Source organism: Eublepharis macularius, chromosome 12 (genome assembly GCF_028583425.1).
Source record: "Eublepharis macularius isolate TG4126 chromosome 12, MPM_Emac_v1.0, whole genome shotgun sequence".
Lineage (NCBI taxonomy): Eukaryota > Metazoa > Chordata > Lepidosauria > Squamata > Eublepharidae > Eublepharis > Eublepharis macularius.
Window position 1 is genome coordinate 73,846,917 of NC_072801.1, and position 16,830 is coordinate 73,863,746.

The 16,830-nt window shown below is 43.4% G+C and overlaps 1 protein-coding gene across 1 annotated transcript; it reads left to right on the top strand.

Annotated features, from left to right (window-relative positions):
- Positions 1–2,403: 2,403 nt before the first annotated feature.
- On the top strand, positions 2,404–6,128 carry LOC129339907 (vomeronasal type-2 receptor 26-like). The gene is made up of 4 exons (XM_054994477.1): positions 2,404–3,198; positions 3,552–3,779; positions 3,988–4,114; positions 5,230–6,128. Exons 1-4 carry the CDS (start codon positions 2,404–2,406, stop codon positions 6,126–6,128), a joined length of 2,049 nt encoding a protein of 682 aa, XP_054850452.1.
- The last annotated feature ends 10,702 nt before the right edge of the window (positions 6,129–16,830 follow it).

The following is a 16,830-nucleotide window of genomic DNA, read 5'->3' on the forward strand; positions in this document are numbered from 1 at the left end:
GTCTTTCTGTTCTGTGGATTCATTATATTTCTTTTTATCAAAACCTTTGTCTTCACTATAATCACTTAATCTGGTTACATTTCTCTGTTCAGTTCTGGCAATGTTTTTCCTGACTGCTATAACTGGATTACATATTATTTGTCTTAACAGGTAACTGCCTGATTATATTTAATGGATATAGGAATGAAATGTATTAGAAAATAGAAAATAACCTTACAAAACCATTTCCTAAGGGAATTTTGGCCCATCACCATCATTAAATTTTCATTAAAGAAACCTGGGAAACATCAAACCAAATTCACGTTAGAGATGGGCATGAACAGCAATATGAACTAAAAAAAACTCACGAACAACCAATCTGCTATTTGCGAACAAGCTGTTCATGAGACCCCATTCTAAACAAAGAGGTGGTCATTGCAAGCCTCATTTGTTGCTGTTCGTTGCTGTTTGTCAAGACAGACAGTCTGACACCTGCAATCAAGTCCCTTGGCAACTTAGGCAGGGATTGTCTGAACTCTTTCTGAACTCCTGCTGTTGCCCTGGAAACCCCAATCTAAACCCAATTTAGCTTGATAGGCAGGTCTTCCTTCCAAGTGTGGACTAGAGCTCCAAATTTGTTACCAGAGGAAAAGACCAGGGGGGATGGGGGCTCCCAGCTCTGGCTTTCAAGGAGAGGCAGCTGCTGTTAGAGAGACAGGGTGAGTGCAATGGAGCTTGAATTTTCTTTGTGAATGGTGGGATAGGGATTTACCTCTTCAGGTTCCAGGGGCCAAGCTATTATTTATTACTGGTACCTTTCCTACTGCCTGCTTAGGTAGGATTTCTGAGAGTGGAGCAGTAGGCATCTTTATGGCTGGAGGAGAGCCTGCTGGCCCCCACAAACAATGAATAAGTTTGTGACAGGATCATGTTCATCAGTGTTCATTGTTCGTTGATCATGGTTGGCAGCAAACAACGAACACCATGTTCATTTTTTTTTCTGTTTGTGCCCATGTCTAATTCACATACCATACAAACATTTTGAGATGTAAACATCCAGACAAGGATGGGGGTGAAGATGCCACTGGCTACCATTGCCCCCCCTGAATTGTGCTCCCCCGCCCAAGTAGCTGCCTCCTCTTCTCCACATGAAATTGGGTGCAAGGTCATCTCCCAGCATTCAGGCAACACATCTGGCATTCACTGCTTGGAACAGAGAACTACACCCTAATGCCAGTTCATGGCAAGGTGAGGGGAGGCCTGGGCATTTTAAGGGGCTGCCTCAGCAACCCAACGTACTGATTGAATCCCACAAATTATTGTTGTAGTATAACAGTCAGAAGAGAACTCTGAGATTTCTTTTTGCAACCTCTGCCCCTAAGCAGATTTCACTTTACATATTGGAAGTAGGTAGGAGTGGATGTCTTCCTTTCTAAATTTCAAATGTTTCTCCAGAGATGGGAGTTCCTCTACAATTGTTGGATCTGACATCCTGATTTATACAGGATCTATACTAGTGGCTATTAGATACAAGAGTATTCATACGGGCGTCAATATGGTGACCAGAAATTTTGGTTCTAAATGAATTAGAATTGCATCATAAATGCTAGCTGGCATGAAGAAAATGTTTCTTATCTCAGAAACATGAATAACTAATAAATGGATGAACTTGCCCAGAGAGAACTGAGTCAGAGGGAGAATGGTCTATACTTAACGAAAAACAATCTAATGTGTTGTAGAATTGTGTTATAAAGTAAAACTTAACTTTTTTTGAAGAATGGTGACAAAGTTTTACCAGCACGCCCTAGCTTTGGCTTTTGCTGTCAATGAGATCAACGAGAATCCCTGGATCCTGCCAAATGTCACCCTTGGGTTCCGCATCTCCGACAGCTACTATGATGCAAGGATGAGTTACCGGACAACCCTGGACCTGCTCTTCAAATCACGTAGTTTTATCCCAAATTACAAATACGTTCCACAGAAAAATGTAATCTCTGTCGTTGGTGGACTTGATGCTACTACCTCCTTCCTTGTGGCAGACCTCTTAGGACTTTATAAGATTCCACAGGTAGGGTATCTGAATGGAAATGTGAATGATTTGAGAATTGAACCATTCCTTTCTAGATGTTTATTGTGTGGTGCAGAAGCACAAATAATTATGATGGAGTGAGAAAAATAAAATATTGTGTGATTTTTAAAGAACAAAGCCAAAATTGAAGTAGATTCAAAGTGGAAAAGGGTAATAGAAGGAATGGGAAACATTAACAAACGTTTAAGAGACTTCTTTCAGTTTACCATTTCCATGAAAATGCACCACATTCCTGTTAGTCATTTCTAAAATATCGGAACTTTCTCTTTTAGCTCACATATGGTTCATTTGCGCCTGATGACAGAGATGCAACTGAGGTCCCTTCCTTTTACCGCATGGTCCCAAATGAAACCCCTCAGTATAGGGGGATAACCCAGTTGCTTCTCCATTTTGGATGGACCTGGGTTGGACTCTTTTCTGCAGATGATGACAGTGGAGAACGTTTCCTGCAGGCCCTGGAGCCATTGTTTTTCCACAACAGAATTTGTCTGGACTTCATAGAAAAAATCCCCACCCAGTCCAGGTGGGATACTTTAAGTGATGTGAATGACTTAATCTCAAAGGTATATCGACCTTTGACACAGAGCAAAGCCAATACTTTTATCATCAATGGAGGATGTATGGTCATCATATCATTGAATAATTTGATACTTTTAGGAGATTTTGGATATGAAGAAAATCCATTATATAGAAAGGTATGGATAATGACTGCCCAAGCTGATTTCGTACAATCCAACATTCTAAAAAGCTTGACTTTCTATCTGTTCCAAGGTGCTATTTCATTTTCAGTTTGCACTAATGAACTTCTGGGGTTCAAGAAGTTTCTTCAGAACATAAACCCTTCTTGGATGCAAGGAAATGGTTTTCTCAAGATCTTCTGGGAGCAAACATTTGGTTGTACTCTTCCAGATTCCCAGGAACCAACATATATCAATGAAACATGTACTGGGGAGGAAAGACTGGAGAATCTCCCTGGGCATTTATTTGAAATGCGCATGTCTGGCCACAGTTACAGCATCTATAATGCTGTGTATGTTGTGGCACATGCTTTGCATGCATTGTACTCACCTACATCCAGCCACCGATCAAAAGTGGGTGGAAAAAGATATCTAGACCTCCAGCCTTGGGAGGTAAGTCTGCACAATGAAATCTTTGTCTTGAACTTGTCCTATTGTTTTATACAATATACTGTTGAACTGCCTTTCTTACTATTCATGACACTGTTCAAATCTAGTGAACAGAATCATAGCTAACATCTATGTCATTTAAGGTAGATTTCATTACTTTGCTTGCTCTATATGCCATACTGTTTCACTGCCCTACTGTACCAAATGGTGTTTACATATTTTTCTGTTGAGTTATAAGGTCTCTAGAGTGATGCACAACCACAACTGAGATTCCTCTCCCAGCTGTGTGCTGCTTCAGCAACTGGATAGAACCCTTGTGTGGAAGCAACTTTTGTTCCTTTTTTCCCTTCATCCAGCTCCACTCACTTCTTCAAGGCATCTCTTTTAACAATGCAGCTGGAGAAACCTTGCATTTTAATAAGAACAAGGAAATGGGAGCTGGATTTGACATCATGAACATGGTTATGTTTCCAAACAAGTCCTTCGTAAGAGTGAAAGTTGGAAGGGTGGATGCAGAACCTCTCGAAGGAGAAGGATTCATCATTCACGAGGATATGATTGTATGGCACAGGCATTTTAACCAGGTGTGGGTTGCCAAATATTCTCAGGGACCGCACCCTTCCTGTGTTCCTCAGTGTGCAACTGGGCTTGGATTTGTGGCCAGCATGACCAGCATGTGGCCAGCATGTGGCCAGCATGACACAACTGGGCCTGCTCCAGTCCGGCAGATACATATTTTTTGAATAATGTGTAGTTTCTCCCATTCTTAGTATCTTTTGTATAACAGCATAGGTGCGGCCCATTTCTGTATGCAACGATTACTGCTACCCTGGTTATCAGAAGAAAAAAAAGGAAGGCGAACAATTTTGCTGCTACGATTGTGCTCCTTGCCCAGAAGGGAAATTTTCAAGCCACAAAGGCAGGTGATTTGGATTTCCTACATATGGAGAATCAAAATAGAAGTCAATTTAATAAGATGATAATTTACCATCATGTACAGGTATGACAGACAGGACTGCTTGTAGTTCTGGCTCTCCTGGAAAACCGTCAATGAGAGCTGGTGGAATGCTGGGCTAGTGGCAGTTGGAAGTCCGTTGGAAGTTCAGTTAAGGAAGATATTGGGAGAGAAAATTTTGGCAGGTGCTGGAGATTAACAGATCCATACATTACCTTAAACTTTTATCTCAGGAGGACCCTGGTCACAACCAATGCTCCTTTTATTTCAACACACATACGGCTTCAGTTGTTTGCTAATTTAACAAGGCTTTTATCTCAAGAATACCACTAACACCTCTTTCGGTGCTTTGCCCTGTTCGTGTTAATATTTCGCAGCAACTTTTCACTGCAACTAAAGACTTTCAGCTTAGATCTCTTCTGTTTGTAATATCGGAAGGCTTGTTGTAGTGTGATGTAACTGTAAGCACTTGGGGGTGGGTATAAGGTAAAAGAGAATTCTTTTATTATTAATCAGAAGTACAATTTATAAGAACATAAGCAAGATGGTTGCTGGGATTTGACAAACATATTTGTACATTCACAGAGACATTCACAAAGACTAGATTTCCACACAGATTTTCACTAACAGAATAAAAATTCCTCTCATCCACACAGAGATTGACTCCCTCAGGCCTTTCCACACAGCTTAGATAGAACAGCTTAGAACAATCAGCCTTCCACACTGTTCACTTGACTTAAATAGATTAAATAATTTCACAGAAATACAGAAAGTTGGCCAGAATTACACAGGTCACCTAGCCAAATTCACTTCTTTCCGAGATACACGCTGAATGACTCTCTCTTGAGTGACTAAAAAACTTTCCCTCCAAATCAGACTACAAAGCGCAGTTCGCTCTGTCCCCCAGGGTACAGCTAATATCCAATCACACTCCACTCACTCATCCAACCCCATTCCTTCTCACACCAGAGACTTGCATTTCAACCCACAGTATCAAGTATTTAAAAATCCAATTAATCAGCAGAAATAATTTAAAAAAAACCTTATTTACATACAGCTCCTCTCCTCTTTCTTTTCAGATATGGATGACTGTTTCACCTGTCTGGAAGATCAATATCCAAACAAGGACCGGGATGGATGTGTCCATAAAATGATAAACTTCTTGTCTTTTGAAGAACCTCTAGGAATTTGTCTGGTTTCTCTTGCTCTATCTTTGACTCTGACCACAGTTTTAGTCCTGGGAGCTTTTATTAAACACAGAGACACCCCGATTGTCAGAGCCAACAACAGGGATATCACCTACACTCTTCTAATATCTCTCATGTTCTGCTTCCTCTGCTCGTTGCTGTTCCTTCGACACCCTGGGAAGTTCACCTGCTTCTTTAGACAAGCTGCTTTTGGGATCATCTTCACAGTGGCCGTTTCTTGTGTTTTGGCCAAAACCATCACTGTGGTTGTAGCTTTCATGGCCACCAAACCGGGATCCAGGATGAGCAAATGGGTGGGGAAAAAACTGGCCAGCTCCACTGCCATCGCTTCCTGCCTCGTTCAAGTAGGCACCTGTACAGTCTGGCTTGGAACCTTTCCCCCTTTCCCAGCTTTTGACACTCAGTCCCTGACTGAAGAGATAGTAGCAGAATGTAATGAAGGGTCTGTCCTTATGTTTTCCATTGTCCTGGGCTACTTGGGGCTTCTGTCCCTCATCAGCTTGCTTGTGGCATTCCTAGCCAGGAAATTGCCAGATAGTTTTAATGAAGCCAAATCTATCACCTTCAGCATGCTGATCTTTTGCAGTGTTTGGATATCTTTTGTCCCAAGCTACCTGAGCACTAAAGGGAAATACATGGTGGCTGTGGAGATCTTCTCTATCTTGGCCTCTGGTGCGGGATTACTGGCTTGCATCTTTTCCCCCAAGTGCTACATTATTCTGCTGAGGCCTGAACTCAACAGGAAGGATCTCCTAATAAGAAGAACATAAGAATCCATATGTAATCTCTCTCTCACTGCATGTGTGCATGTCTTTGTCAGAACAAGAATCATGAGCCTACTCGAGGACATCTTTTGGTTCCCTTGAAAGTTCCTTCAATCCCACATATTCATATGTCCAAGCAAAGAAAATAAATGATAGAATCATATAAATTTTCAGAAGAAAGGAAAATCAAAATGTATTAGTGGATGACACTTATTAGGAGATGAGATGTAACTCCTAATAAGAGGAGATGTAACTCCTAATAAGATGTAACTCCTAATAAGTTTTGGCACTGAGAATCCCCAAACCCACAGAAGCCATAATTGAGGGTCTAACACCCTCTGCAATGTTGTATACATTCATATAGTGGCTGAAGTCTCCCCCCACTATCTCAGAGTAGGTGAGATTATTTAAAGCTTTGGCATTTGTTTATTATACTACCTCTTTTTGCTATTCTTGCCATTATTTTTTCCATCCCATATCAGGTTATGGGAATAAAAATATTTAGGAACGCTTTTCTCCTTTGTTCTTTGGAGTGTTACCCCATATTGGGATCCTGGTATACCCAGGCAGAAGACTTCAAAGTTTATTTCACATGTGACCTATATTGGGTCTTACATGTGTAAAGGAAAACATTCTTAAGATTCCATCTCAGGAAACAGAGAAAAATTATTTTCTATCAATCGTGATGCTCAAAGTCTAAATTTAGTATAGTAATTATCTTCCCCAGCAATTATCCACATCACTGTAAGCTATTTGCCTGTTCTGAAGCTCTAGTGACTTTTTAGAAGGCACCAGAAAACACTCAATAAACAAACTTGAAAGTGCTTATAAGAAACCTTCTTTGCCGTGGACACCCCGGAGGGGAGAAAGCAGGACTTTCTCCCTTTTATCTCTCACATGTTGCCTTGAGAAGCCAGACCTGAGATTACCACATGGGCCATCTCAGATAGAATCCTAGGCATTCATTTCCCATCAAGCTAGGCTGTTAATGCCTTAGAAAGGCACATGGGAATCTGTCTGCAGTGATAGGCAGCTATGATGATCATTCCATAAAAGGCATAGTGCCATTAAAGGGACTAATGCTCTGATTGTACTCAGGTTAGATTATGACAATGAAACTTCTGTGGGTTTACTGTTATGGAGTTCCACCTATTAATGGGCTCAAATCATAACGTTGTTCCTTATCATGAAAATTCTGATTAGCCTGAGACCAGGGACATGAAGGACTGTCTCCTCCTATATTGTCCTCCTTGCCAGTTAAGGTCCTCATCTCAAAGTCTATTCATTGGTGGTGATACTCCTGCAGAATGTTCTCACCCTTGAAGCTCACTTGGCATCTGTGTTATTGACTTCTAGGTAGAAATGGGCACGAACCGCATTACGAACTTCAAAAACCTATGAAATTGGCAATCGCGCAATCGCGATCTGGCGGTTCGTGATTGTCCTCATCCAACGAACCAGCATTCGGAAGAAGTCTGGTTCGGTGCTTTTGGCCATGGTTTTGGAAGCCAGACAGTCAGGCACCAGTAATCAATTCCCCTAGCAACATAGCCAGGGGAATGCCTGAACTCTGTCTGTGCTCCTTCTGTCGCCCTGGAAACCCGAATGGAAGCCTAGCTTACCTTGATCAGCAGGTCTTCCTTCCAACCATGGAGCTGCAAAGCAGTTACAAGTTGGGAGAAGACACCCAGGGGAGGGAGGGGGAAGGGGGTGTTCTGTAGCCATGGGCATTCCAATCTCATCCCTGCAAACCCTGGCTGTTTCCACATGGCTTACCTGAAGCCGCGCGCATGCTGCAATGTTGTGGATCGAGCTGGCTAAAATGCGAAATATCGCATTTTCTCATGCGAGTTTTGCGCGACATCAATCAAAACTCGCATGAGAAAACGCGATATTTTGCGTTTTCCCTGGCTCGATCCTCAACGTTGCAGCACGCGCGCGGCTTCAGGTAAGCCATGTGGAAACGGCCCCTGATAGGCAGCTCTGATGGCCAAACACAGACCTCCTGCATTGCTCAATGGGACCTGTGCTTATAAAGAGCCGTGGGCTCCCATGCTGGGTTTCACTTCCAGTGAACAGTGGAGTGGGACAGAGCTGTTGCTTGCTACTTGCTAGCCTTTGGGGAGAGAGACAGAGAGAGTTTAATTGGAGCTTGGATCCCTATTGCAATCTTGATCAAACTTGGGTAATGGCTGGAGGAGAGCTTGTTAAACATTCCCCAGGAATATGGGCTCTCTAATTCTAATGGGGGTCATTCGGATGCCCACGAACCACAAACCTCGAACCAGTTCAGCAACGGTAAATGTTAGTTGCGGTTCGTGACCTCAGGATCATCGTCGGCACCAAACCACGAACCGCGGAGTCGTTAAATTTTTTTGGTTCGTGCCCATGTCTACTTCTAGGCACCAGGACTCTTTTGGTCACCCAGTCTTTTGCCTCCATTGTTTCTCGGTGCCTGGTTCCCTTCAAGCATTTAAGTCTGTTTCAACATTAATTTTTTCTGGTAGCTGTAAGTGATGATGATGTCTTTTATAGCTGCCCATTTAATTTCATTTATTATAATGATATGATGGCGAAAGTTTCTAGCAACTTATATTCTGAAGTGTTAAATATAGAGTGCAATAGAGAGAGTACAATAGAGAGATCTTTAAAATTAATATAAATGTAAACAAACTGCTTGACTCTCCAATTTAATACAAGTGACTCTGAGGCCTGTGACATCTTTGGAAAACTAAATTATCCCATAGGAAAGAGTACATGTTCTTTGATCCACACAGAGTTCAGCTTAATGGACAGCTAAATGTACGCAGGAGATGCATAGGGGAAAAAAGAAAATATTTTCTTTTATTTACAACAATTCTAACTCCGATGGTTGTGGGTTTTCCGGGCTGTATTGCCGTGGTCTTGGCATTGTAGTTCCTGACGTTTCACCAGCAGCTGTGGCTGGCATCTTCAGAGGTGTACCACCAAAAGACAGAGATCTCTCAGTGTCACAGTGTGGAAAAGATGTAGGTAATTTGTATCTACTCAGGAGGGGTGGGGTTGAGCTGAGTCATCCTGTAAGAGTTTCCCAGGGTGTGGAATGCTAATGGCGGGAGGCTTCACTGTATCCTGAGGAGGTTCTTTTGCATATGGATTGGTACTTGATGTGCTAATCTTCTCTGCAGGGCTATTGTTAAATTCTAACTCCCACAGCAGAGTGCCCCACCAGCCCAGATAAGGGCCCCACAGCCAGACTAAGCCCTTCTGGAGCTGGGGCTGTTCAGATGGTCCCCAGGTCACCTCTCCTCAGCATCCATGTCTGTGACACCTGACAGCTCAGGAGTGGCATCTTGCACAAGAGAAGGAAGGGCACTAACGGCCTGCAAGGGGAGTGGAGATTCATCTCCAGGCCCCCAACTCGCTCTGACTGCACCGTGGTAACACACTCACTGGTTAGGTCCTTATTGTCAAGGCTGCCCACCCCAACAGGTGGGATCATCACGTGCATGATCACATCAGCCCCTGGAAAACCTTCTTATACTGCCCATTCGTATAGTGCACCTCTGGCCATGAGGGGACGCACGTGCTTCCTAGCTAGCATTAATGGATCATTCCAGTGCTTCAGAGCAGACATCTCCAGCCACATGGCATGTTCCAGGGCTGACCCCCACTATGCCGTCATGTGCCAAAAGGCCCATCGGCGAGTGGTGGGGAGGGCAATGCTGGAACACCTTCTCAGCCTTGATCCAGTTCAGCAGTTGCTGGCAGCCTCCCTCTCTGGTTCTCTTCACAGCCATGCAGGGCCTGCACATATGAATGTGGAGGCGAGGCCAAGCAGCAAGTGAAAGCCCTGAGAGAGAGGTGCTTCCCCTGCCCCAGGCTAGCATTACTCAGAATGGATGCTGTGTGGCCAGAACCCACTCACAGTGCCTGGGTCGTGGGGCCACTATGTCACAGGCCCATTGTGTCCCCCTGGGGGCAGGCAGCAGCAGCTCCTGGTCTGCAAGCGCTGCCAGCAGCCGGGTGATAGTCAATCCTCCTGCGAGGAACTGTTCCTCATCTGCATCTGGATGTTCTGCCACCACCATCACTGCTTGGGTAACTGACCCTGCAAGGGAGAGAGTCGAGGGGCAGCATGATTGCCCTTGCAAGGTGGGTTGTGGGAGCAAGCTCACAGTCCTCTCAACCCATGGCCACAGTCCTGCTTCTGCATTTGACTGGGGCACGGCTGTGGGCAGGTTGCATGGGGCAATGAAATGGGCTACAGACATCTCCAAATGGCAGTGTTGGGCACAGCTTCTTGGGTGACTGTCCTTTGGTGTGCCACACCCCCTCCTGCCAAGCCTTATCCACAGAGTCACGGAGCCAGCATCTGGGGAATGGTGCCAGTGGAAGTGAAGCATTAATGGGTAGGCCAGGGTGGCCAGCTCCTCAGCCCCTTCTTACCTGTTTGATGCACCCTCACCCCTTCCTGGATCACAACTCAGGATGGGTTACCTGTACAGGGAAATCAGAGGAGGTTGTTGGTCAGACATTCAGGACTTAACTTTCCTTCCATGTATGAGGGCAAGGGACAACCCAATTCTTGGAGGGTTTTCCCCTGCATTCTTATGTGGGCCCCCCTCACAAGCCTTAATCATGGAGTCTGGTGTTTGGAAGTTGTTGCTGATGAGGGGGGAGGGGCTGGCACAGGTGAACAAGCCAGGCTGGCTGGCTCCTCAACTCCTTCTTATTTGTTGGTGCACCTTCATCCCTCTCCAGGATGGGTTACCTGCAACGGAACTTGAGACAGGGTTGTTGGTCTAACAAACATGACTTAGGTCTCCTGTCATGTGTGAGTGTGAGGGACACCCTGAGCTTTTTAAAGTTCCCCCTGTGCACTCTTGCCCCTTCCACCCTGTGCACTCTCTCTTGCCTTACACTCAAAGTCCCCATAGCAGGGAGCTCTTGGGCAGAGCTTCTGGCCACGTCCCTACTTACCTGGGACCATGAGTGCATTGGCTGGAGATTATGTAGGATAGCTGGGGGGGCTGATTGGGTGCCAGGAAGGGGTCTCACTGCCTCACTGGTGCAAGCACATTGGTAGCTGTGATAGTTGGCATCCTATGTTCTGCCAGGCCACTTGGGCAGAGTCACACCTGGGAGAGGAATCAGATTTTCCTTCACAATGGGAACATATGGGCTGCACCATCTTTTTTCCAGGCATAAGTTTGTGCCACTTCTGGGGGCATTCCCATGCCTGGGCTAGGGAGTGGTCTAAAGTGTGCCACACACACCAGCCTGCCCCCCAGCCCACTGGCACAAAAACTTACACCCCAGTTTCAACTGCACTCAGCTGCTGTGGCTGCCCACCAACAGGGGACTCAGTAGGAGTGGTGCTGGGCTGCTGTGCCATTGTAGGGGGCGGGGCTTATGATGACATAAGTCCAGGATACTCTGTCATAACTTCTAGTTAGCTTCCTAGGCATTTTCATCCCCTCCCACTCCAGGATTGCACTGTTAGATACTTTTCAAACTTGGGATTCAAACTAGTAATGTCTTTGTTCCTTGAAAAAACGAATCCTTAAAACAATCTTTACTATTCTGTGATACACAACACTCTAGATATTAATTACCCTTCTTAACTTTTAATTGGTAAAAATACAAATAACATCTTTTTATTCCTTTGAGAAGTGCTCTCTTGCTGTTTTTTTAAAAAAATAAATTTATCTGCTATAGTAATTAGTCTCCTTAATTGCCATGAGAAAGACATAGGTAGCCTTGGAAGAGTTCCTTTGAGGAAACTTTTGAGATAGTAGCCAAAAGTTTTCAGGAGAAAAGCAGAAAAAATATTTTTTCATGCAACAAACGTAATGTTTAATGTAATGACTGCCATCATTAAATGCCATAATTTGTTATTCCATTTTCGTGAATGCATAAGGAGCTACCTCCCTCAATCATTGATATAATGTTTCTTGAAGATATATGGAATATCAGAGATTTTATTTCATATTCCTGACATTGTGAGGTATGTACCTTTGTAAGAGACTTACAAATAAGCATTCCAAATTCTGTTCTACTTCAGGTTTATCTCTAGATGAATTCTCCTAGGAAGGGATTACAAAAAAAATCAGAATCATATTCTTTCAAAATATAATCAATATGTATTTTTGATAAAAATCTTAGTAGAAACTGCTGGAAGAGAACAGTGGTCCATCTAGTCCAGCAGGATAAATGAATCCAAATTAAAGGTCCCAATACTAAAATTTCTAAATAAAGGACATAATTATATATCAATATATATAAAAAATTAAATGTAATCTGAATAATTTTTTGCAAATATATACATTTTCATGTCATGATTACAGTATTATAAGTATAGTCAAATTTAATAATTAAAATATTTTTCCACATTTAATAATTAGACTAATATCCCAATGAATCAATGGGAAAATTTATGGACTAAAGGAATTAAATTTACAGATTGTCAAATGTTACGAGAAAATCAGCATTAAATGTGTTTAAGATGGTATGTCACTGCTAAGGATATTGCAAAAACTAATAAGGATTATAGTGGAAAGTGTTGGAAATGCTAATGTATGGATGCAACTTTGTATCGTATGTGGTGAGTCTGTAAGATGACAAGAAGATACTGGATAAAAATACATGAGGAGATGCAAAAGATATTGAAGTTCCGCTTTGCACTGGACCCTAAAAGTATGTTAATAAATATTTTACCGAACACATAATAAAAGAGCATAGTGAATTTTTTAAATATATTGTGACAGTGGCAACAAAATGGAAGGAAGAATCTTGTCCAGACATGACAGATTGGATAAATAAACCGTATGAATATGTGTCGATGGCAAAATTAACTTCTTATATTCATTACAGACCAAACCAAGAATTTCAGGAAAAAAGGAAAGGGTTTTTTTTAAATATGTAGCTCTAAACTAAAGAAAATCAAATATAATATTAAAATACATCAATTGCTAAGCTAACTAGTTAAGTTGTGCGCTAACATACTAAACATGCCGTGACCTGGATAGGCCAGGAGAGCCTGATCTTGTCAGATCTCAGAAGCTAAGCAGAGTCGGCCTTGGTTAATAATTGGATGGGAGACCTCCAACGAAGACCAGGTTGCAGAGGCAGGCAATGACAAACCACTTCTGTTAGTCGTCCCCTCTGTTAGTCCCCCCCCCCACTCTGTTAGGGATCGTCACAAGTTAACTCTGACTTGAGGGCTGGATTTCATTTCTATACTAAACATATGATTGAATATAATATTACATATAAAATAGAAAACGTGAAGTATCTTAAATATGTACGGGGGTGGAGATGGAAACATAATTTCATGTAATTAAAAATTTAAAAGGCATTGTGAGGAATGAATGTGTAATATCTATACTTGACCACTGAAGAAGGCCATAAGTCTGAAATATGCTTGGTCAGGGTCTCATAAGGTCTTGGTTTGAGATTTCTATATGATTTTAATCTGAATTGAGGCTATGGTTGTTTCCACATGCTGTTAAAGCGACGGGCTGCTTACTGAATGCGGGCCTTTTTTTTCACAGATTCCAGACGCCTCCAATTTCAAAGTGGAAGCAGGCAGTTTCACTTTAGTTTGTTCAGCATCTTTTGTGAGAACGGGATTTCCCACTCTTTCCTGTGCTGGGTAAACGATGCTGAACAAACAAAAGCCAAACTGCCTGCTTCCGCTTTGAAATCAGAGGTGTCGGGAATCTGTGAAAAAAACCCGCCAGCATTCAGTAAGTAGCCTGTCTCTTTAACAGCATGTGGAAATGGCCTACATTGAGGCCTGTAATTGTTTTAAAACTAATTCGTAAGAAATACATGTTATTTTGTATATTGATATATAATTATGTCCTATATTTAGCAATTTTAATATTGGGCCCTTTAATTTGGATTCATTTAACCTTCTAGGTTCTTAAGTCATTCTTTTGGGTTACGTTTTCTTTCCCTCCCCCTTTCTTTTGTCTTTTTGCATCAAGTCCAGCATTCTTTTCAGATGGTGACCACCAAGTTGTCCTGCATCCAACAAACAAAGCAAAGAAGATGAGGCCTTTCTCTAGTGTTGCGTCTCCGGCAGCACTGGTATTCAGAAGTTTGCTGCCTTTATATGTAAAGGCTCCCTTCAGTAATTGTGGCTAGTGATGGAAGTTTATAAAGCCTTTCTTAATAATAATGGAAAGCAGGACTGATCACCTCCAAACTTCGGATATTATAGTTCTCTAGTGAACCGACATCTTCCACGTCCTCCAGTTTGCAGGATCTGAGCAAATCTGTTAATGATAAGACGTTTTGGCAGTCTTTCATTCATAGGATCACCATAGGTCGGAGGCCACTTGATGACACAAAACACACAGAGAGGGAACTGACAATGCTGTTAACTTAGCCAGGCATACATTATTATGGTTTGTAGCCAAGGTTAAATAATAGTATATGTCTTGCTTTGCAATGTACAGTTTCAATTACATGAACTTTATCTTCCTACATAAGAGTGGATGACAAAGAAGGTGGGGGAATCTTTTAAAAATGAGTGTATCAAAAATTCAAAAAAACACTAGAAGGTTAACTGGGCTGGAGCCATGAAAACTTGAATTGGAGAAAGATGTATAAAGCTATATTTATTTTACCAAAAGTGACTTAATTTTTCAATTACTTGGTTTTAATATAGAAGGGTCCCAGGATGGAATTAATGATAATTGTCCATCAATAGGTATTAGGGGTGTGCAAGGAAAAAACTTTCGGCTTTCTTGTTTCGGGATTACCCGAAACAAGATTCTCTACCGTTAAAGCCGAAAGCCGAAACAAGAATCTCTTTCGGGATTCGGGATTCGGGATTCTTTCGGCATTCTTTCGGCATTCTTTCGGGTTTTTTTTTTGGGAAAATGCCTCCGTCTTTCAGGACGCCTGGAGGAGGCATTTTCCCACCGAATAAGCCCAAAATTGGTGGGGACCTTCCTCTAACCCTTCTCTAACAACCACCCAAGTTTCAGACAGATTGGACTTTGGGGGGCCATGTTATGGCCCCCCAAAGCAGGTCCCCCCATCCTCCCATATGAAAGCGAAGGAGCAGCATATTGTTAGCATGCTGCTGCTGATCTTTCTTCATTATTTCCTATGGGGAAAAAATGAAGAGGCAGGCTTCCTTTGCCAGGGGTGGCATTTTGCATGCAAAATGCCCCCCCAGCCCTCAGGGGCCCTTCTCCCACCCCTCCTCCCACCCCCCACCAAGGCTCAGCCTGCTCCCACTTGGGGGGCCATTTCATGGCCTCCCCAAGTAGGTGCTCTAATCTCTACCACTGACAGCTGGGGGAGGCTTGTGTTGCCAGGGGTGGCATTTTGCATGCAAAATGCCCCCCAACCCTCTGGGGCCCTTCTCCCACCCCTCCTCCCACCCCCCACCAAGGCTCAGCCTGCTCCCACTTGGGGGGGCATTTCATGGCCTCCCCAAGTAGATGCTCTGCTCTCATCTCTACCACTGACAGCTGGGGGAGGCTTGTGTTGCCAGGGGTGGCATTTTGCATGCAAAATGCCCCCCAGCCCTCTGGGGCCCTTCTCCCACCCTTCCTCCCACCCCCCACCAAGGCTCAGACTGCTCCCACTTGGGGGGGGCATTTCATGGCCTCCCCAAGTAGGTCCTCTCAGCCCCTAAAGTCCACCCCTTACAGCCCCACACAAACCCAATTCCCCCCCCCAGCTGCCACACACAGACCCAAATCCCCACATTAGCCCCTCACAGACCCAAATCCACCCCCACCTGCCCTACACCCATAACCCCAGGAACAGGCTGGCAAAGGCCAGCCCTCTCCCTTTGTTCCCTATGCTGGGAACTTCTAAACTCTCTTTCCCTGGGCAATTCTGCACAGCCCAGGGGTGCCACAATGGTGGGCACACTTCTGAGTGCCAGCTGGTCCCTGTGAAAGAGCACCTGAACCACAGACACCCTCCCTCAAATTCCCCCACCACCTACAGAGATGGCTGGCCAGCCAGCCCCATTGTTCCCTATGATGGGAACCAACTGCACAACAAAGAATAAAACAAGAACAACACAAAATAAAGTTTTAAAAAAATTATATTCTCCCTTCCAAAGTACAAGTAGGCAAAGCATTATGACACATTACACCAGCAGTCCCCCACACAGAAAAATTAAAACAAAACTCACTTAACATCAGAGAATCACAAAGCATGATTCCTGTCAAAAACACTTTATTTCTTGAACAGCTTTAGGTTACACAGCAGGGGGGAACACCAAAGGGCATGGCAGCACTATCTTACACAAAAATAACACAACTCGCTTCACATTAAAGAATCACCCCAAAAAATTGCTGTCAAAAGCACTTTATTTCTGTAACTGCTTTAGGAAGGCACCACAGAGCAGGAAAGCAGTGTACTACACAAAAATAACACAACTCACTTCACATCAGAGAATCACACAAACACAATTGCTGTCAAAAACGGTGAAGTGGGTTGTATTATTTTTTGCAGTACATTGCTATCATGCCCTGTTGTGCCCTCCTACTGTGTAACCTAAAGCTGTTCAAGCAATAAAGTGTTTTTGCCAGGAATTGTGTTTTTGTGATTCTCTGATGTTAAGTGAGTTGTGTTATTTTTGTGTAAGATAGTGCTGCCATGCCCTTTGGTGTTCCCCCCTGCTGTGTAACCTAAAGCTGTTCAAGAAATAAAGTGTTTTTGACAGGAATCATGCTTTGTGATTCTCTGA